The 21,389-nt window shown below is 41.8% G+C and overlaps 1 protein-coding gene across 1 annotated transcript in view; it reads left to right on the top strand.

Annotated features, from left to right (window-relative positions):
• LOC115175716 (cAMP-dependent protein kinase inhibitor alpha) overlaps window positions 1-17,271 on the top strand; it is a 41,042-nt gene extending 23,771 nt beyond the window's left edge. Inside the window, exons 2-3 of the mRNA XM_029735180.1 lie at window positions 16,437-16,612; window positions 16,822-17,271. Coding sequence (XP_029591040.1) covers window positions 16,468-16,612; window positions 16,822-16,904 — 228 coding nt within the window. The 5' untranslated portion in view covers window positions 16,437-16,467 and the 3' untranslated portion in view covers window positions 16,905-17,271. The remainder of the gene's footprint in view (window positions 1-16,436; window positions 16,613-16,821) is intronic.
• The last annotated feature ends 4,118 nt before the right edge of the window (window positions 17,272-21,389 follow it).

The raw sequence follows: 21,389 nt of genomic DNA, 5'->3' as shown, positions 1-21,389 counted from the left end.
CATGGGTCCTCATCCTCAAACGGTTCTACAGCTGCACCATCGGGAGCATCCTGACTGGTTGCATCACTGCCTGGTATGGCAACTGCTCCTAGTAATCCTAGTTAATCCTAGTAAAATGCCCTGTCTTAGGTCAGTTAGGATCACCACTTTATTTTAAGAATGTGAAATGTCAGAATAATAGTAGTGATTTATTTCAGCGTTTTATTTCTTTCATCACATTCCCAGTGGGTCAGAAGTTTACATACTCACTTAGTGTTTGGTAGCATTGCCTTTAAATTGTTTTACTTGGGTCAAATGTTTCGGGTAGCCTTCCACAAGTTTCCCACAATAAGTTCGGTGAATTTTGGCCAATTCCTTCTGACAGAGCTTTTTCAGTTCTGCCCACAAATTTTCTGTGGGATTGAGGTCAGGGCTTTGTGATGGCCACTCCAATATCTTGACTTTGTTATCCTTAAGCCAATTTTCCACAACTTTGGAAGTATGCTAAGGGTCATTGTCCATTTGGAAGACCCATTTGCGACCAAGCTTTAACTTCCTGACTGATGTCCTGAGATGTTGCTTCAATATATCCACATAGTTTTCTTTCCTCACGATGCCATCTATTTTGTGAAGTGCACCAGTCCCTCCTGCAGCAAAGCACTTCCACAGCATGATGCTGCCACCACCGTGCTTCACGGTTGGGATTGTGTTCTTCGGCTTGCAAGCCTCCTCCTTTTTCCTCCAAACATAACGATGGTCATTATGGCCAAACAGTTCTATTTTTGTTTCATCAGACCAGAGGACATTTCTTCAGAGAGTACGATCTTTGTCCCCATGTGCAGTTGCAAACCGTAGTCTGGGTTTTTTATGGCGGTTTTGGAGCAGTGGCTTCTTCCTTGCTGAGTGTCCTTTCAGGTTATGTCGATATAGGACTCTTTTTACTGTGGATATAGATACTTTTGTACCTGTTTCCTCCAGCATCTTCACAAGGTCCTTTGCTGCTGTTCTGGGGTTGATTTGCACTTTTCACACCAAAGTACGTTCATCTCTAGGAGACAGAACGCATCTCATTCCTGAGCGGTATGACGGCTTCGTGGTCCCATGGTGTTTATACTTGCGTACTATTGTTTGTACAGATTAATGTGGTACCTTCAGGCATTTGGAAATTGCTCCCAATGATGAACCAGACTTGTGGAGGTCTACAAAAAAAATGGCTGATTTCTTTTGATTTTCCCATGATGTCAAGCAAAGAGGCACTGAGTTTGAAGGTAGGCCTTGAAATACATCCACAGGTACACCTCCAATTGACTCAAATTATGTCAATTAGCCTAACAGATGCTTCTAAAGCCATGACATCCTTTTCTGGAATTTTCCAAGCTGTTTAAAGGCACCGTCAACTTAGTGTATGTAAACTTCTGACCCACTGGAATTGTTATACAGTGAAATAATCTGTCTGTAAACAATTGTTGGAAAAATGACTTGTGTCATGTACAAAGTAGATGTCCTAATCGACTTGCCAAAACTATAGTTTGTTAACAAGAAATTTGTGGAGTGGTTTAAAAACGAGTTTTAATGACTCCAACCTAAGTGTATGTAAACTTCTGACTTCAACTGTACTTACTACCTCAACTAACCGGTGCCCCTGCACATTGACTCCTTATTGGTACCCCCTGTATATAGTCTCGCTATTGTTATTTTACTGCTGATATTTTTAATTACTTTTACCTCTTATTCTTATCCTTTTGTTAACTGCATTGTTGATTAGGGGCTCGTAGGTAAGCATTTCACTGTAAGGTCTACCTGTTGTATTTGGCACATGTGACTAATAACATTTGATTTGACATGCAGTTAGTTAAAGGCCCTGTGAGTAATTGGCACCATTTATTATCACTTACTTTTAAATGTAGTGTATCCAGGTTTTTGGATCTACATTAAGGGAAGTGAGCCCCACTAACTCCATGTCAGAAGTCTATTGAGCTCTCTATGCTTAGCAGTGTTGTAACAACCCTTGCCCTCTGACGATTTGAATGAAGAGGTCTTTTATCAAATTTTATTGGTCACATACACATTTAGCAGATGCTATTGCGGGTTTAGCAAAATGCTTGTATATTACCTGGCTGTAGTATTGTCTTCTACACAGTACACACCACAGATATTGTCTGACGAAACAATCCTATTTATTATATAGGTCACCATTTCTATACAAAATGGTCCCTCCCAACCAAGACCTAGTGGGGTCGTTATTCTAAGCCTCCACTGCAGATGCTGTGCATTATTCAGATTTGGTTCAGAAGTGTTCCATTGCTAGACTAGAAATGTGTTTATTATTTTACTTTTTTTTATACAGCAACGTATAGATCAAAACATACTATATTCCTTTTCAACTGTCATTGATTGCTGTGGATTGTGGTATTACACACATCTGAAGCAGCCAGCCCTGGATAACACAAACATCTCTGGATAACAGTAGACTTGTTTCCTGTCTCTGTCAGCCAGCCAACCCTGGATAACACACACATATCTTGAGCTCAGTAGACCTGTTTCCTGTCTGTCAGCCAGCCCTGGATAACACATACTGTACTTCTCTGGAGACCATCAGACTTGTTTGGAGTGTGTCTGTTTGTCAGCCTTCCCCATTGCATGATGGTCCTGCTTGGCCCTGATTAGTCCTGTTGTCTCCTGCCTGCTTGTAATGTGTCTTATGATTTCAGCAGGCAGACCGAGACAGGCCTCTCCTGTAATGTATGTAGCCATGAAGGCAGCTGTAGACCTGCCCATGCTAATTGCAGCTTGTCTTCTCTGCTTCTGGAGGCTGGAAGGGCCACACAAAGAGAAGCTCTGACATGTGAAGGCCTGAGAGGGGAAGAGGAAGAAACTGTCCTCCTGCCTCCCTGGACGCCTACACACACACTTAACCTCTACGGGCCACGGGGGCAGTATTGAGAATTTTGAAAAAAATATGTGGCAATTTTTAACTGCCTCCTACACCAACTCAGAAGCTAGGATATGCATATTATTAACACATTCGGATAGAAAACACTCAGAATTTTCTAAAACAGTTTGAATGGTGTCTGTAAGTATAACAAAACTCATATTGCAGGCAAAAACCTGTGAAAAATAGATTTAAAAAAAAGAGAATTTTGTGACTGTACTATTTAGTGTCATTGTTTTAAAGATACCACAGTGAGAAAGGATTCAGTTCGCAACTCCTACTGCTTCCACTAGATGTCAACAATCTTTAGAAAGTTGTTTGAAGCATCTGTGATAAATACACACCGAATTAGAAAGCTTACAAGTTGACACGTCATCACTTCATTTTTTGCGCCTGCGCATGAATCTGAGAAGAGTGCCTTTGTCATTATCGTTTATTCTAGACACTTGATAGGTTGTGTGAAAATATTACTGATGTTTACTGATGTTTCACGTTAAAAATGGAACAAAAGATTAGTGCTAAACAACGTTTGACATGTTTAAACAAACGTAAATAGATTATTTACTAGGTTTTCTTTAGTTTTTTCGACGTGACTTTACACTGCCCACCTCATTTTGTGGGAGCCTACTGAACGCTAACTATTTGGACATAAATTATGAACTTTGTCAAAAGAAACCACATTTGTTCTGGACCTGGGATCTCTGGCAGCGCCTTCTGATGGAGATAATCAAAGGTAAGGGGATATTTAGAATGTTATTATCGATATTAGATGATGCTAATGCTAACGGTATAGCTTAGCTTAGCTTAGCATATAGCTTATTGTTGTTAGCATAGTACCCAGTTTATACAAAATGTGATTTCCCAGTAAAGTTATTTTGAGATCTGGCCCTTCGGTAGCAATTACGAGATGATAATATATTATTCTTTGAATGACAATATTATAATTTACCAATGTTTTCGAATAGTAATTCCGTGATTTGTAATGCTGGATTCACTGGGTGCATTCGAGCCGAAAAAAATTCTGAATTTCACCGCGACTGTAAATGCTGTTTTTGGATATAAATATGAACTTGATGGAACTAAAAATGCATGTATTGTATAACATAATGTCCTATGAGTGTCATCTGATGCAGATTGTCAAAGGTAAGTGCATAATTCTAGCTAGTTTTCTGTCTGTTGATGCCCTTCTTTGAATTGGCTAAACATTACACGCAGCTATTGTCAATGTACTCTCCTCACATAACCTAACTTTATGCATTCTCCGTAATGCCTCTGAAAATCGGACAGCGTGGTTAGATTTAGGAGATATATCTTTCAAATGGAGGAAAATAGTTGATTATTTGATTTTTTGAAATGATTACTCTTGCAGTTTTGAATTCCCCGCCATGGTCACATGACAATGAATCCCAATACCGGGATAAGATCGGGATAAGATCCTCAACAGGTTAACGGGCTGGAGACAGAGGGCAGAGCTTAGCACACACAGCCACACATTCATATCCACTCCTTACTGTCTCTGTAGGGGGTGCCAATTGAAAAGCCTGGGAATGTGATGTGTTATAGTACACTACTGAAGGACCTGGGGTGAGATGTCTAGTATCCTATTGAATGTAAAGCATTTTCAGTTGGAGAAAAACTCACATTTTAAATGTATTATCGTTATTTTCACTATGAAATAGGCCAGGGTCAAAACAGAGAAATGCTGGAGGGAGAATTTCTATATGAGATTGTGGAGAGAGACAAGGACAGGATGAGTGGGAGTGATTTACAAGTGGGAGAGAGAGAGAGAGAGAGGTGTGAAGTGTGAGAGAGAGAGCAGTGTGAGAGAGAGTGAGAGAAGTGTGAGTGAGAGAGCAGTGTGAAGTGTGAGAGAGCGAGAGAGAGGTGTGAAGTAGAGAGAGAGAAGTAGAAAGAGAGAGGTGTGAAAGAGCAGTGTGAAGTGTGAGAGAGCGAGAGAGAGGTGTGAAGTAGAGAGAGAGAAGTAGAAAGAGAGAGGTGTGAAAGAGCAGTGTGAAGTGCGAGAGAGAGTGAGAGAGCAGTGTGAGTGAGAGTGAGAGAGAGACAGAGAGGTAGAGAGAGGGGTGTGAAGTGTGAGAGAGAGGTGTGAAGTAGATAGGGGTGTGAAGTGTGTGAGAGCAGTGTGAAGTAGATAGGGGTGTGAAGTGTGTGAGAGCAGTGTGAAGTAGATAGGGGTGTGAAGTGTGAGAGAGTGAGAGCAGTGTGAAGTGTGAGAGAGAGCAGTGAGAGAGAGAGGTGTGAAGTGAAGTAGGGAGGTAGGGAGAGAGAGGGGTGTGAAGTGAAGTAGAGAGAGAGAGAGGTGTGAAGTGAGAGAGAGAGCAGTGTGAGAAAGTGAGTGAGAGAGCAGAGCGAGAGAGGTGTGAAGTAGAGAGAGGTGTGAAGTGAAGTAGAGAGAGAGAGGGGTGGGAAATTAAGGAGAGAGAGAGAGGGGTGTGAAGTGAAGTAGAGAGAGAGAGAGGTGTGAAGTAGAGTGAGAGAGAGAGAGGTGTGAAATTAAGGAGAGAGAGAGAGAGGGGTGTGAAGTAGAGAGAGGGGTGTGAAGTGATGTAGAGAGAGAGAGAGGGGTGTGAAATTAAGGAGAGAGAGAGAGAGGGGTGTGAAGTAGAGAGAGGGGTGTGAAGTGATGTAGAGAGAGAGAGGGGTGTGAAATTAAGGAGAGAGAGAGGTGTGAAGTAGAGAGAGAGAGAAGGGTGTGAAGTGAAGTAGAGAGAGAGAGAGAGAGGGGGGGTGAAGTAGAGAGAGAGGTGTGAAGTAGAGAGAGAGAGAGAGAGAGAGAGAGAGAGAGAGGGGGGTGTGAAGTGAAGTAGAGAGAGGGGGGGGTGTGAAGTGAAGTAGAGAGAGAGAGAGAGAGAGAGAGAGAGAGAGAGGTGTGAAGTAGAGCGAGAGGGGTGTGAAGGAGAGAGAGAGAGGGGGGGTGTGAAGTAGAGAGAGGGGGGGGTGTGAAGTGAGAGAGTGAGAGGGAGAGTGAGAGAGTGAGAGAGGAGAGAGAGAGAGAGAGAGAGAGAGAGAGAGAGAGAGAGAGAGAGAGAGATCCAAATTGAGAAGCAGCTGCTGAAAAAAATGAGCTACTACAAATATTGAGATTGACATGGTTTTTAGAGTGAAGTACATCGGGAAAAAATTTAAATAAAACTGCAAGACTGAATAGGAGACAAAACAAGCAACAAACAAAGAAGATAGGCTTTTTCAAAAGCTGAACTATTTTTCATAAAATTGTACATTTATCTTAGCTAGCTGAATTGTTTACCAGTTGCTAAGCAGTTGCTAGGGGCTCTCCTGGAAGAAGCTAGCTAGCTAACAAAGAATAACAAAGAATATCTAGTTAACAGAAGAAAAGAAAGACAAAATAAGGACAGAAGAAAAAGGACATCAAAGTGAAACAGTCCTCTAAAGACACAAGAGGCAATAATACAAGAAACAACGCTTCTATTGCAACTGTAGCCAACATCACCAGCGTTGCTATGGAAATTGTTTACCCACCAGACATCCAAACAGAGAAAGCTAAGAAAAGTTTCAAAGGTTTGTTGATGGGACAGAACCATGAATGCCTGTTTGCAGATCTTGACAGTTGCAAAACAAGAGCAAATGTAATGTTTAATATTAAACGAGGGCACATATGGAAAAGGGTTATTTGCAACCATTTCCCTTTCTCAAAAAAGAGAGGCATCAGCCAAGGATGTCAGATCAGCATTTTTGAAGAAGCTGACCAGAGCAACACGTATCAAACAGTAAAATTATATAATAATGGAACTGTATTGATACAAGGCAATGATTCAAGCCTCCAGGCTTTTGAGAATAGGTTTGCTACCCTAAAAGCAGAAGCTGAAATCATCTCAGAAACTGAGGAAAAAGTCAAGGAGGGAGATGGAGAAAAGCAGGCCCCAACGGTCTCTGTGACCCAGCAAGAAGCCCTCAGTGTCTCTCTTCCTACCTCACCTGCAGCAGACAGAGCCAAGGACATGCCTACAACAACAAGAACACCTGCTATGCAACGTTTCCACAACACCCTCTCTCTAGTCGAAGCAGAGGTCATAGAACTCAGAGAGAACAAGCTTCAAGAGGAGGACACTGTCCAAAAACTAAAAGAAGAGATGAAACAGTTCAGGGAGGAGAGCAGAGCATCTATTGCTAAATTCGAAAGCAGAATGGACAAACTGAGTCAGACAAATGATGACCTCAGAGACCATCTGAGCACAACAAGAAAGGAGCTAGAACAAAGAGAGGGGTACATTGACACCCTCAACCAGCAGCGAGTCATTATGTCCTCTGCCTCTAGAGAACATGTCGACCAGCTTGGCATAACACAAGCAGAACCTGAGACCAGCATGGCCTCCACCACACAGCCTGATGACACTGCACCAGCCTACCAGTCTGCTCCAGCTCAGATCAGCCAACCAGCGTCCCAGTCTGCTCTAGCCCATGTCTGCCTACCTGCTTCCCAGTCTGCTCCAGCACAGTGTGCTCCAGCCCAGGTCAGCCAACCAGCCACACTGTCTGCTCCAGCCCAGGTCAACCTACCAGCCTCTCAGTCTGCTCCAGCCCAGGACAGAATACCAGCCTCCCAGTCTGCTCCAGCCCAGGACAGAATACCAGCCTCCCAGTCTGCTCCAGCCCAGGTCAGAATACCAGTCTCCCAGTCTGCTCCACCCAGATAATCACCCACAACTGCAATCCTTATTGATTCAAATGGGAAGTTCTTAGTCCAGGAAAGATGATTCCCTAGACACCAGGTGTATACGTTCTGGTGTCCTACAACTGACAGTGCAATGCAGCTACTCAGTCAGACCAGGACTGACACCCCCGACAACATCATCATCCACACTGGCACAAACGACCTTCATGCCAAAGGTGAAAATGTATCTGGGGCAGTGAGAAGAGTGGCAGAACGGGCACAGGCTATGTTCCCAGCAACCAATATAGTTGTGTCCACCCTCCTACCAAGAAAAGACTTCCCAGGACAGTTGATGAACAAAATAAATCAACATATCACTGTGGACTGTGCCTCACTGCTCAACGTCAGAACAGCTCACCACCCCACTCTGACATGTCAACACTTATACCATAATGTACATCTGGATCAGGACAGTATCAGAACCTTTGCCAAGGACCTAAAAGATGCAACATTTGGCAGGGACCCACACACCCATCACCCCAGCAACAGAGGTCCCCCCGCCCCACATTCTGAAACAACAGTACCTCCACCAGCCCCAGGAGAAAAGAGCCGGACACGGCTTATTACAGCACAGCTCTACTAGACCAGGCCCAACACAGCACAGATTTACCAGACCAGACCCGCCTCAGGACAACACGACTAGACCCGTCCCATCACACCACAGCTCTACTAGACCAGGCCCATCACAACACAGCTCTACTAGACCAGGCCCATCACAACACGGCTCTACTAGACCAGGCCCATCACAACACAGCTCTACTGGACCAGGTCCATCACAACACAGCTCTACTGGACCTGGCCCATCACATCACAGCTCTACTTGTATTGGCACCGGTATTATAATAATAATTATATGTCATGGTGTATGTGTGTGTGTGTGTGTGTGTGTGTGTGTGTGTGTGTGTGTGTGTGTGTGTGTGTGTGTGTGTGTGTGTGTATGTATATATATATATTATTTATAAATAAATAAATTTATATATATATATTTATTTATATATATTTATTTATTTATATATATTTATTTATATATATTTATTTATATATATTTATTTATTTATTTATATATATTTATTTATTTATATATTTATTTATATATTTATTTATATATATATTTATTTATATATATATATATATATATATATATATATATATTTATTTATATATTTATTTATTTATATATATATTTATTTATATATATATATATATATAAATATTTATTTATATATATTTATATTTAACATGGTGTTGTGGAGACATAGATACTCAGTGTCCCTCAGGCTATAGAGAAAGTTTACTACCATCAATCAAACATAAAAATGTTAAACGGGGTCGAGACTCAGGTGGAATCATCATTTGGCATAAGCAGGACTTAGCACTGAATGAAATGTAAAAAGGTACCAGTCACATTTGGCTAAAACTTAACAAAGGTACAATCTATTGTGACAATGATGTATACATATGTGCAGCTTATGCTCCTCCTTCAGATTCATCATATTATGATGATCAGTTTTTTGACAATCTCCATACAGAAATCATTACATTTCAGGCAGAGGGTAAAGTGCTTCTTTGTGGAGATTTCAATGCAAGAACAGGTTCTGAGCCTGACTACACTGATGCGGGAGGTAACCAGAACACTGGTACCAACTGAGCTACAGCTTCCCTGTGGCTCAGTTGGTAGAGCATGGTGTTTGCAACGCCAGCATGGTGTTGTGCAACGCCAGGGTTGTGGGTTCGATTCCCACGGGGGGCCAGCACAAAAAAAATGTATGAGATGTATGCATTCACTACTGTAAGTCGCTCTGGGTAAGAGCATCTGCTAAATGACTAAAATGTAAATGTAAAATATTTGGACACCCCTCCTTGTACAGTAGCCCTATTATAAATAATAGAAACAGTCCTGAACAAAAATGGGAAGGAGTGCATCTCTGTTGAGCTTTAGGCCGGTACATGCTTAATGGTAGAATCAGAGGGGACTCTTTAGGTCAGTTTACTTACTGCTCAGCTCTTGGAACAAGTGTAGTCGATTATGCCATCACTGACATTGACCCCTCCTCCATTAGTGCATTCACTGTCAGACCACAGACACCATTGTCAGATCAACGTCTTTCTGAATAAATTAACCGGCAATACTCATTCAAAAAAACAGCCCAATAAACTCTACAACATAAACCAATCGTACAGATGGGCTCCAAACAGTGCAGAGAGATTCATTGAAACATTGAACTCAAATGAAATGATGAACTCTATAGAGTTTTTCAATAACTCACAATACCAAAACAATAAAGATGGTGTCAATTCGGCTACTCAAAACATCAGCTCCATATTCCAAAAAGCAGCATCGAAAGCAAATTTGAGAAAGCCAAAGAAATGCAACATCAGAAACAAAAAACTAAATGTTTCTGACAAATGGTTTGATAAGGAATGTAAAACAATTACAAAACACCTAAGACAAATGTCAAACGAAAAACATAAGCTGCAAAACAACCCAGAGCTACGATATGAATACTTTGAAACTCTGAAACAATATAAACAAACACTGAAATGCAAGAAATTGAATTATACCAACAAGACACTTGATGAAATTGAAAACGCAATTGACCAAAATCAGTTCTGGTACATGTGGAACGATTTAAGCACAACAAAGCCACAAGAATTAGCCATACAAGATGTAGGAATTTGGAAAACTTATTTTGATAATCTATACAAAAACATCCCACAAAAAGACTTACAACAGAACCAATTAGAAATTAAAGAAAAATTGAACATCCTTGAATCAGTCATTAAAACAACCAAAATCCATTAGATTACCCAATAATCCAACAAGAACTAAATGAAAAGCTCAAATCTATTAAATCAAAGAAGGCTTGTGGTCTAGACAACATCAGAAATGAAATGCTGAAAAACATCACACCTGAGTTGCAAAATACTGTGCTTAAATTGTTCAACATGGTTTTAACTTCTGGCTACTTCCCTGATGTCTGGAACCAGGGGCTCATCTCCCCTATCCACAAAAGTGGAGACAAATCAGACCCCAATAATTACAGGGAATTTGCGTAAACAGTAACTTGGGAAAGGTTTTCTGTAGCATTTTGAATTCAAGAATTCAAACCTTTCTTCAAGAAAAATGTTTTATAAGTAAATGTCAAATTGGCTTTCTCCCTAACCATCGCACTACTGACCATATATACATCTTACACACAATAATTAATAAACACGTCCACCAACAAAAAGAGGGCAAAATCTTTGCTTGCTTTATTGACTTTAAAAAAGCATTTGATTCTATTTGGCACTAAGGGCTATTTTACAAAATTCTCCAAAGTGGGCTTGGTGTTAAGGTGTATGACTAAATAAAATGCATGTACACAGCAAATAAGTGTGCAATAAAAACCAAAGAACAGAATTCTTTTCACAACGTCAAGGTGTGAGACAAGGCTGCAGTTTGAGTCCAAATCTTTTCAACATTTATATCAATGAATTAGCAGACATGTTGGACCATTCTCCAGCCCCAGGACTCACACTATTTGACACAGAGGTGAAATACCTGCTATATGCTGATGACTTGGTACTTCTATCACCAACCAAAGAAGGTCTTCAACAGAACATTAATATTCTAGAGCAATATTGCCATAATTGGGCCCTGGCAGTAAATTTCCAAACAACGAAAATCATGATTTTCCCCCCCCCCCAAAAAAGATGTCAGAAACACAAATATAAATTCACCCTGAACAACACCATAATTGAACACACAAAAAATTACACCTACCTTGGTCTGACCATATCTGCATTGGGAAACTTTAATATGGCAGTGAATGCACTCAAAGAAAGAGCCCGCAGAGCATTGTATGCAATAAAAATGAAATTATTCAAAATCAACATCCCAATTTAGAATTTGGACCAAAATATTTGACAGTGTAATCCTACCAATAGCTCTTTACGGAAGTGAGGTTTGGGGGCCGCTCGATAAACTGGAATTTAAAATGTGGGACAAACATCCAATTGAAGCCCTACATGCAGAAAGAATTCTGTCAGAAAATCCTACAAGTCCAGAGAAATACACCAACTAATGCATGTAGGGCAGAATTGGGAAATAATCATTACAATTTTGGCTACATCTAAATTCAAGTCCAAATTGAAGTCTGCAATTTAAAGCACTTCAAACCCAAGAGCTGAGCCCAGAAACGAGCCCTCTCAGTCAGCTGGTGTTGGACCTCAGCAACCAAGCTGACACCAGCACTGCTTCAAAAGAAAGAATTCAAATAAACAAAATCATGAACCAGTCAAAGGACTCATATTTACAACATTGGAAAAAACGAAACAAAATCCCAAAGCCGACTAAATTGCTATCTGACCCTAAAGAGAGAATATGAATTGGCTGATTATCTCTACTCTCTCAGAGATACGAAGCAGAGACAGATCCTTACCAAGTACAGGCTGAGTGACCACCGATTGGCAATAGAAACCGGCAGACATAAAAAGACATGGCTACCCAAAGAGGAGCGTGCATGTGGTCACTGCACAACAGGAGAGGTAGAGACAGAGATTGACTTTCTCCTTTACTGTGAGAAATATTCCTCACTGAGAGATTCATTATTCACAGAAATGACTACATTTATTCACAATTTGAACTTATTAAACCCAGAGGAAAAAGTAAAAATATTCATGTGCGAAGGAGCAATGGCTCCTCTTGCAGCCAAATATGTATTTGCCTGCCATAGCCTGAGGGACACTGAATAATAACATCTGCATCGTAAGCAGTAACTTACTTATTATTACTATTATTATTGTTGTTTATCATTCCAAATAGTAGTGGTATGGGTGGTAATGGTAATGATAGCAGTTTAGTAATGGTGGTGGTGATAGTAGTAGTGGTAATGATGATAGTAGTTGTAGTACTGATGTAATGGTGAAGATGACCGTTATTTAGTTCTAAGTTAGTTCTAGTTTAATTTTCCATATTTAGATTTTTATATTTATTACATTACATTCTACTATTGACTGTTACCATTTTATTGTTATTTTTGTATTATTATTTACTGCCATTTTATATTATTATTTGTTATTGTTTATAATTTTATTACAATGTATATTGTATACATTGTTGCTTTGGCAATATTGACAATGTTTTTCATGCCAATAAAGCAGCTTGAATTTGAGAGAGGTGTGAAGTGAAGTAGCGTGAGAGAGAGGTGTGAAGTAAGTAGCGTGAGAGAGAGGTGTGAAGTGAAGTAGCGAGAGAGAGGTGTGAAGTAAGTAGCGTGAGAGAGAGGTGTGAAGTGAAGTAGCGTGAGAGAGAGGTGTGAAGTAAGTAGCGTGAGAGAGAGGTGTGAAGTGAAGTAGCGAGAGAGAGGTGTGAAGTAAGTAGCGTGAGAGAGAGGTGTGAAGTAAGTAGCGTGAGAGAGAGGTGTGAAGTGAAGTAGCGCGAGAGAGAGGTGTGAAGTGAAGTGAAGTAGCGAGAGAGAGGTGTGAAGTGAAGTGAAGTAGCGAGAGAGAGGTGTGAAGTAAGTAGCGAGAGAGAGAGGTGTGAAGTGAAGTAGCGCGAGAGAGAGGTGTGAAGTGAAGTAGCGCGAGAGAGAGGTGTGAAGTGAAGTAGCGCGAGAGAGAGGTGTGAAGTGAAGTAGCGCGAGAGAGAGGTGTGAAGTGAAGTAGCGCGAGAGAGAGGTGAAGTGAAGTAGCGAGAGAGAGGTGTGAAGTGAAGTAGCGAGAGAGAGGTGTGAAGTGAAGTAGCGAGAGAGAGAGGTGTGAAGTGAAGTAGCGTGAGAGAGAGGTGTGAAGTGAAGTAGCGAGAGAGAGAGGTGTGAAGTAGCGTGAGAGAGAGGTGTGAAGTGAAGTAGCGAGAGAGAGAGGTGTGAAGTGAAGTAGCGAGAGAGAGGTGTGAAGTAAGTAGCGAGAGAGGTGTGAAGTGAAGTAGCGCGAGAGAGAGGTGTGAAGTAGCGCGAGAGAGAGGTGTGAAGTGAAGTAGCGTGAGAGAGAGGTGTGAAGTGAAGTGAAGTAGCGAGAGAGAGGTGTGAAGTAAGTAGCGAGAGAGGTGTGAAGTGAAGTAGCGCGAGAGAGGTGTGAAGTGAAGTAGCGCGAGAGAGGTGTGAAGTGAAGTAGCGCGAGAGAGGTGTGAAGTGAAGTAGCGTGAGAGAGAGGTGTGAAGTGAAGTAGCGTGAGAGAGAGGTGTGAAGTGAAGTAGCGCGAGAGAGAGGTGTGAAGTAGCGCGAGAGAGAGGTGTGAAGTGAAGTACCGAGAGAGAGGTGTGTGTGTGTGTGAAGTGAAGTAGCGAGAGAGAGGTGTGTGTGAAGTGAAGTAGAGAGAGGGAGAGGTGTGAAGTGAAGTAGAGAGAGATAGAGGTGTGAAGTGAAGTGAAGTAGAGAGGGAGAGAGAGAACAACTGTTGACAAAGGGCTGTCTTGTGCATGCACACATCTCCTTACCCATGTCAGAACACTCAACTGCTGTGTCATTATGTTGACATGGTATGAGGACTTACTGATCCTCCCACCTTATGCCAGTGTTTCCCTGACACCAGTCAACATTTGCCCGGCGAGGAGGTGTGTTTGGGTGTGTGATTGCATGAAAGGGTTGTGTGATACCAGGACACAGTGATTATGATGACGTCATATTGAAACTAGGCCACGACAAACCAGTGATGGATAGGTGGAGGAACCATTAGGCTCACACTAGTGCTCAGGGCTAACAGATGGCCAACCTGTGGCCCCTGTCCTTTAATGTGTGTGTGTGGCCCCTCAATATGGTTGTGGAGACAGGGATTGTACTGAAGAAGACTGGGTTATTTTAAGAGAACTGAATACTGACAGAGAAAGAGAAGAGGGAATGGTTCATTTGCTTGCCAGAGGGGTTTTTTCACCCGTTGCCATAGAAACAGCAGCTCAGTGTGTTTGTGTAGAAATGCATGTGCACATTGTGCAGTTTTTTTTCTTCCTATCGCTGTGTGTGTCAGGATTGGGCTCAATTCAGAATTGAATTCTTGACTTTTTTCTAATTTAATTTTGAAGTAGTTAACAGGATACAGAATTGCAATTTAAAGGAAATTCAATTGAATTCAGTGAAATTAAATTAAAATGCCTCTGATTTCTTTATTAGGTGTTGTCTAAACAAACTGTTTATTAGGTACACCCATCTAGTACCAGGTCTGACCCCCCCCTCCCCTTTTCCTCCAGAACAGCTTGAATTCTACGGAGCATGGAAAGGTTGCTCAATTGTTATCAAGGGACCTAACGTGTGCCAGGAAAACATTCCCCACCAGCCTGTACCGTTGACACCAGGTAGGATGGGGCCATGGACTCATGCTGCTTACACCAAATCCTGACTCTGCCATCAGCATGACGCAACAGGAACCGGAATTCATCGGACCAGGATGTTTTTCCACTCCTCAATTGTCCAGTGTTGGTGATGGCGTGCCCACTGGAGCCACTTCTTCTTGTTTTTAGCTGAATGGAACCCGGTGTGGTCGTCTGCTGCAATAGCCTATCCGTGTCAAGGACCGATGAGTTGTGTGTTCCGAGAGGCCGTTCTGCACACCACTGTTGTACTGCGTCGTTGTTTACCTGTTAGCTTGCATGATTTTACCTGTATAAAAGACACCTGGGAGTCAGAAATCTTTCTGATTGAGAGGGGGTCAAATACTTATTTCCCTCATTAAAATGCAAATCAATTTATAACATTTTTGACATGCGTTTTTCTGGATTTTTTTGTTGTTATTCTGTCTCTCTCACTGTTCAAATAAACCTACCATTAAAATTATAGACTGATCATTTCTTTGTCAGTGGGCAAACGTACAAAATCAGCAGGGGATCAAATACTTTTTTCCCTCACTGTATATTGTATAAACATGCATAAACAATAGATTTTCAGGACAAACTCTTAAAATTAATGATCAAGGAAAACAAAACCTGTATGCGAATATTCAAAGTTATTATATTTCATTAATTACTTAGATTTTGTTCAATGGGGGAATACTACATTTCCCAGAATGCATTAGTTTATCTCAAGGTGACCCTGAGGCCTTCAGAAATAAGTTAAACAAAATAAATGGTTGAAAATATAATGGTATATTCTAAGCACTAAAGTTAAAAGAGTATATTAACGTTATTTCCAGAGAAAAGGGATATATTCTTTGGTATCTGGAAGTGTGACCTGTCAGATTCAATGAAACTTATGTTCTATGACTGAGTGTAACATTATTTCAATTGTACTGAATTAAATTCTTCCTGATACTTGAATTCAAATTCTACGTCCTATGGTGTGGCCAATTTAGAATTTCGACTCATGAGTTGAGTGGAAGTCAATTCTGAATTGAGCCCAACCCTGGTGTTTAGCTGTGTGCACCCCCGCAATAGCGTGAGACCGAGGATGTAATTCTGCCTGTCGCTTATGTAGCTTAGAGAATGCAAAACAGACTCCCCAACTACAGCGGTCACCATGAGAGCAGGCAGGCAGCCAGCCAGCCAGTATATACAAAGAGGAGAAAGCTATTGTTTCCAGCCATGTCCCAGATGAAACTGACAAACGGATGATGTCCATCTGAGCTGCATGATGTCTGATGAAAACAGCCCTGTGCTAGCTGAGGTGGAACATTAGAAGATAAATGTCCTATGAGATGTGTTACCTGTTTTTTTGAGAGGGACAAAAATTGAAATGCTTGAGCGGTGCAAAAAAACAAGTGAGAAATCTGAGGTCTTCACAATATTACAAGGACTCCCTCCAGTGGACAAAAACGGCACTAGAAAATAGTTCATCCTGAAGAGTAGATATTTTTGGTGTGACTATATTATTTCTTTACCCTCTTTCTCTCTCTCTCTCCCTTCCTTCTCCCCCATTCCCCCTCTCCCAGGCAGCAGTAGCAGGGTTCTGATCCTGAGGAGATGACGGAGGTGGTAGAGCCCAAGCTGGACTTTGCATCCTCGGGTCGCTCGGGGAGAAGGAATGCGCTACCTGACATCCTGGGTTCACCGGCTGGGGTCAACCCCACTGACCTGCAACTCAAATTGTCCGAGCTCCACCTCACAGGTGGGTTAGCTTAACCTGTTTTTTTGTGTTCTGTGTCTCTCTCGGTCTCTGTGTCTAATTTAGTAGATGTAGGCCTAAAACAAAATTATTTGCCCAGGGTTCCAGGTTTTGTTCACAAAATAGGATTTTAAACCAATGGGTCTTTCCTGGTGAAATTAGGTGAAAAATGCTAACTAACTGCAGTCCTGTGGGTTTGTCTCTCTGTCTAGATGGTCTGGGAGAAGCCCAGTCTCCCACGGCAGAGGAGGCCCCACCCCCTACAGAGAGCTCTGAGAGGAATGAGGGATCATAACGCTGTTTACCTCCTGTGAAGCCGATGAGAACTGGAGAAGATGGATGGATGGGTAGAACGATACAGAAGGACCGATGAAGGAGAGTGATGGGCCTGTTTTGAACAGCAGCTGAGCTGCAGAGAGAAGGATGTTGATAGGATGGACAGGGAATGGTCTCTATCACCCAATCTGAAAGGACTCTTAAGAAAAGCTTTGGTGTGTGTGGGTGGAAAGATCACCTCTACTCCAACACACTGCCATGAGAAACAAAGGATGTATGCTGATTATATACTGTTGTACGCTACACATTTTTATGATTCAATCAAGACTCAAAACATTCAGCAACGGAGAAGTCGCAAGTGAAAAAATAAAAAATGTACAATATCCTACTGGTGTCTATTAGTTGGCCACTGATTCAACACAGCCAATCATGTGGGACGATGGGCAGATCCTAGTGGCCAATAGTGGTTCAGAGCTTTCTGATTGGTCTGGAAGAGAAAGTAATAATGTATTATAATGTACTGGATGTGTATGAAGAACGAGGTGAGAGTGAGTTAACTGTATAACAAGAGGCAGCTGGCTTCCTCTTTCGGTGTCTCACACAGACATTGATGTAATCATGAATTCACATCTGACACTTTAATACAGAGGGCAGTGTGGTATGTACCGCATATATGGGTTTTTAAATGTTGTTCGAATGGTTTTAATGACAACCAATGGAGCTGTAAAGCTAATGGATCGAGATGATTGCTGTGATTGCGACCAGAAGTGTTGATGTGTTTATTTGCAAAGGTTAGCTAGATGCTTAAGCTAACATTATGAGTAGCCTGACAATCCAATTCCTATCTTTTAAAACATTCCTGAAATGAACCTAAAATGGTTTCTCACTGCCAACCATGTACTGTTAAAGCACTCCGACACTGTTGGCGCATTTCCATACAGGATTTACCTCAGTGTAGGCTCAGACTTTTCTGTTTCCATCTACGCGGGAACCCGTGTCTCACTGGGCCTTGGTTCTGGCGGACCAGGTCTCACTTGTGGCCAAAGCCAGGCCGCTGGTACTTCAGCTGGAAATTACATAACAAACTGTGAACTTTAACACCTTCTCACAAAGCAACTGTTTTGATTATGCAGAGGCTGTTGATTCTGCTCTTCACTGTCAGCCCTAGCTATGGAAACAATTTCCCCTACTATAACATAAGGGTGTGTACACTAGTGTAACACTGGTGTAACAGTTGAAAAGCAGCATGTGAAAACTGCTGTTGTGTTCCTCTATCAGCTCAAGGCTGTCTTTCATTAAAAGGATTTATATTTTTCCAGACTTCTCAGAAAATGTGCCTGGTAGCAGTTTACACAAGAAACCTGCTTTGTTGTGTTCTATGGGTGCGTTCGTAAATTCGCTCTTGTTATCTACTCCGATTTCAGAGCACTTTCGTCTGAGGGTGCCAGAGCGCAGAATAAGTGATTAATTTACGAATGCTCAACACCCGTTGAATATGCCCGGTGTCAGTAGACGTCGGCAAAAAAGCGTAGTTAAATTGTTGCCAGCAGCACAGTTACAGTCACCAACACTGGATGACATGAAAACAGCCTAACCAGCTCTGACCATTTTACATACCCTAACAGAGGTGTTTCTCATTTTAGTCTGGAAGTAGTCAACGTTAGCCAGTTAGCTTGGGTGCTTGACTGCCGATGTAAGGTCAGAATGCTCGGGTCAACCCTCCTCTGAATTTAGGAACGGACAATCTGACAACACTCTGAATTTAGGAACGCCCGAGCACACTCTATATTGAATTTACCAACACCCCCTATATCGCTGAAGTACTTTTAAACAGTATTTGGGCTATTGACACGTAGAAGACATGTCTACCAGGTCTTTGATGATAAACTGTATAGAGAAATGTCACATTTATCACAACAGTACATATGTTACTGATGTACTGGCTCGAAGAGGAACACCACCCACACTCACAGCAAGGCCTTGGAGATGGAACGCTTGTGCACTTGCAGTGTGGTCAGCATATGCCGGTTGTCTGGGCATGGGAGCAAGCACCAAGCAACACCACCACCAAAGTGTTGCATTATGTATGGAGATGGCAGCATGCCTTCTGCCTCCTGCTGCTCCACTCAGACACAGACGGACAGCCCGGGCATTCACACAGGCCCATTTCTTTACCCCCCCCCCCTGGAGGCCAGCACACCGGCCCACTTTTTTTCTTGAAGCCCCTAGTATTATCTAAGTAATGGTAATTCTGCACAAAAACAACAATTTAGACTGGCCCATCTGGCATTTGCCTGAACTGCCCTATGGCCAGTCCGTGCCTGCACCTAGCAGCCTGTCTGAGAGTACTTGTATCTGTTCTATTTCACTCATCAACACATTAATAGAGCTGTGAGAAGGGAGATATGCATGATCATGATAGACTAATGATATGAAAACTCAGGACCAGATGCACGGTGAACAGAAGGACAGCCATATACAGTACTTAGTAATTAATGCCAATATATACTGTTTAACATTACAGGATGCCAATTATTACACTGTTGTATATATTGTGATATTACATGAGGAAGAGTATGTTCACTATATATACATGTGTTCATATAGTGAACATACATTCATGATACAATACAAGAGAATGAACATTGTATTATCAATTGTCTTTTTATGAAATGTTTGGGCTGTGTGTATCTTTGTATGGTTTTGTCTGAAATGCAAGCAACTGATGCTCATATTTGTGATGTACTTATTACTGGAGTCATTCATGTAATAACTCAAGGTAAATGCTCATTCTATGGGGAGGAAAAATCTGAGGTGTGTCTCGTAGTGTACTCTGTTCTCAGTTGTGGTATGTGCAGTATATTTTATTTAGCATAATTCCACATGTCGATTCTTTCAGGTGGGTAGGCAACATGCTATAATAAATCCACAAAGCTTCACATAGATAATTGGTGTTTGCTGTTTTTCTTCTAAGACAGAGGTGGTTCTACAACTTCCGTATTGGAATAACTCAGTCCTGCTGCGAACACAGGAGTGACATTATGTTTTGCATATTGTAAAGTACACTACATGACCAAAAGTAGGTGGACACCTGCTCTTTGAAAAACCCATTTCAAAATCATGGGCATTAATATGGAGTTGGTCCCCTAGTATGATGTAGGGTTAAGATTTCCCTTCACTGGAACTAAGGGGCCTAGCCCGAACCATGAAAAACAGCACCAGACCATTATTCCCCCTCTGCCAAACCAAGATTCGTTCGTCGGACTGCCAGATGGTGAAGCGTGATTCATAACTCCAGAGAACACGTTTCCACTGTTCGGGAGTCCAATGGCAGTGAGATTTACAGCTCTCCAGCCGACGCTTGGCATGGTGATCTTAGGCTTGTGTGCGGCTGCTTGGCCATGGAATCCCATTTCATGAAGTTCCAGGCGAACAGTTATTGTGCTGACGTTGCTTCCAGAGGCAGCTTGGAGTGCGGCTGAGCCGTTGTTGCTCCTAGACTATTCCACTTCACAATAACAGCACTTACAGTTGACCGGGGAAGCTCTAGCAGGACAGAAATTTGACGAACTAACTTTTGGAAAGGTGGCATCCTATGATGGTGCCACGTTGAAGTCACTGAGCTCTTCAGTAAGACCATTCTACTGCCAATGTTTGTCTATGGAGATTGCATGGCGGTGCGCTCGATTTTATTCAACTGTCAGCAACTGGTGTGGCTGAAATAGCCAAATCCACTCATTTGAAGGTGTGTCCACATACTTGTGTGTATATAGTCTATATTGGATCACTTAGATACCAAGTTCGAGAATGTAATTATTTTTGTAAAACACCCAGTGGGCAAAACTGGTTCCAATGACATTACAAGCAGCTTTGCCCACTGCATGGGCATGGACAAGGGCTAAGGCTAACAGGGGTGTAAAGTACTTAAGTACTTACTATTTTATATTTTTGACTACTTTTACTTCACTACATTCCTAAAGGAAATAATGTACTTCTGACTCCAGTTCACACACTTCTCAAGAGAACATCCCTGGTCATCCCTACTGTCTCTGATGTCTGAGTGTTGGAGTATGCCCCGCCTTAAAAAAAAGAACATGATTCCGTCTGGTCTGTTTAATGTGAGGAATGTGAAATGATTTATACATTTACTTTTGACACTTAAGTATATTTGGGCTCCGAGTGGCTCAGGCATTGCATTTCAGTGCTAGAGGTGTCACTACAGACACCCTGGTTCCGAGTGGCTAAGGCATTGCATTTCAGTGCTAGAGGTGTCACTACAGACACCCTGGTTCGAATCCATAGGGTGGCGCACAATTGTCCCAGCGTCGTCCGGGTTTGGCCGGTGTAGTCTGTCATTGTAAATAATAATTTGTTCTTAACTGACTTGCCTAGTTAAATAAAAATAAATAAATATTTAAAACCAATTTGACTTTTACAGAAGTAGTATTTTACTGGGTGACTTACTTTTACGCAAGTATTTCAATTGGGTACTTTTTCCACTACT

This window comes from Salmo trutta, chromosome 36, assembly GCF_901001165.1.
Source record: "Salmo trutta chromosome 36, fSalTru1.1, whole genome shotgun sequence".
Taxonomy (NCBI): domain Eukaryota; kingdom Metazoa; phylum Chordata; class Actinopteri; order Salmoniformes; family Salmonidae; genus Salmo; species Salmo trutta.
The sequence above is the reverse complement of the archived record's forward strand: the minus strand, read 5'-3'. Positions and strand labels throughout refer to the sequence as shown.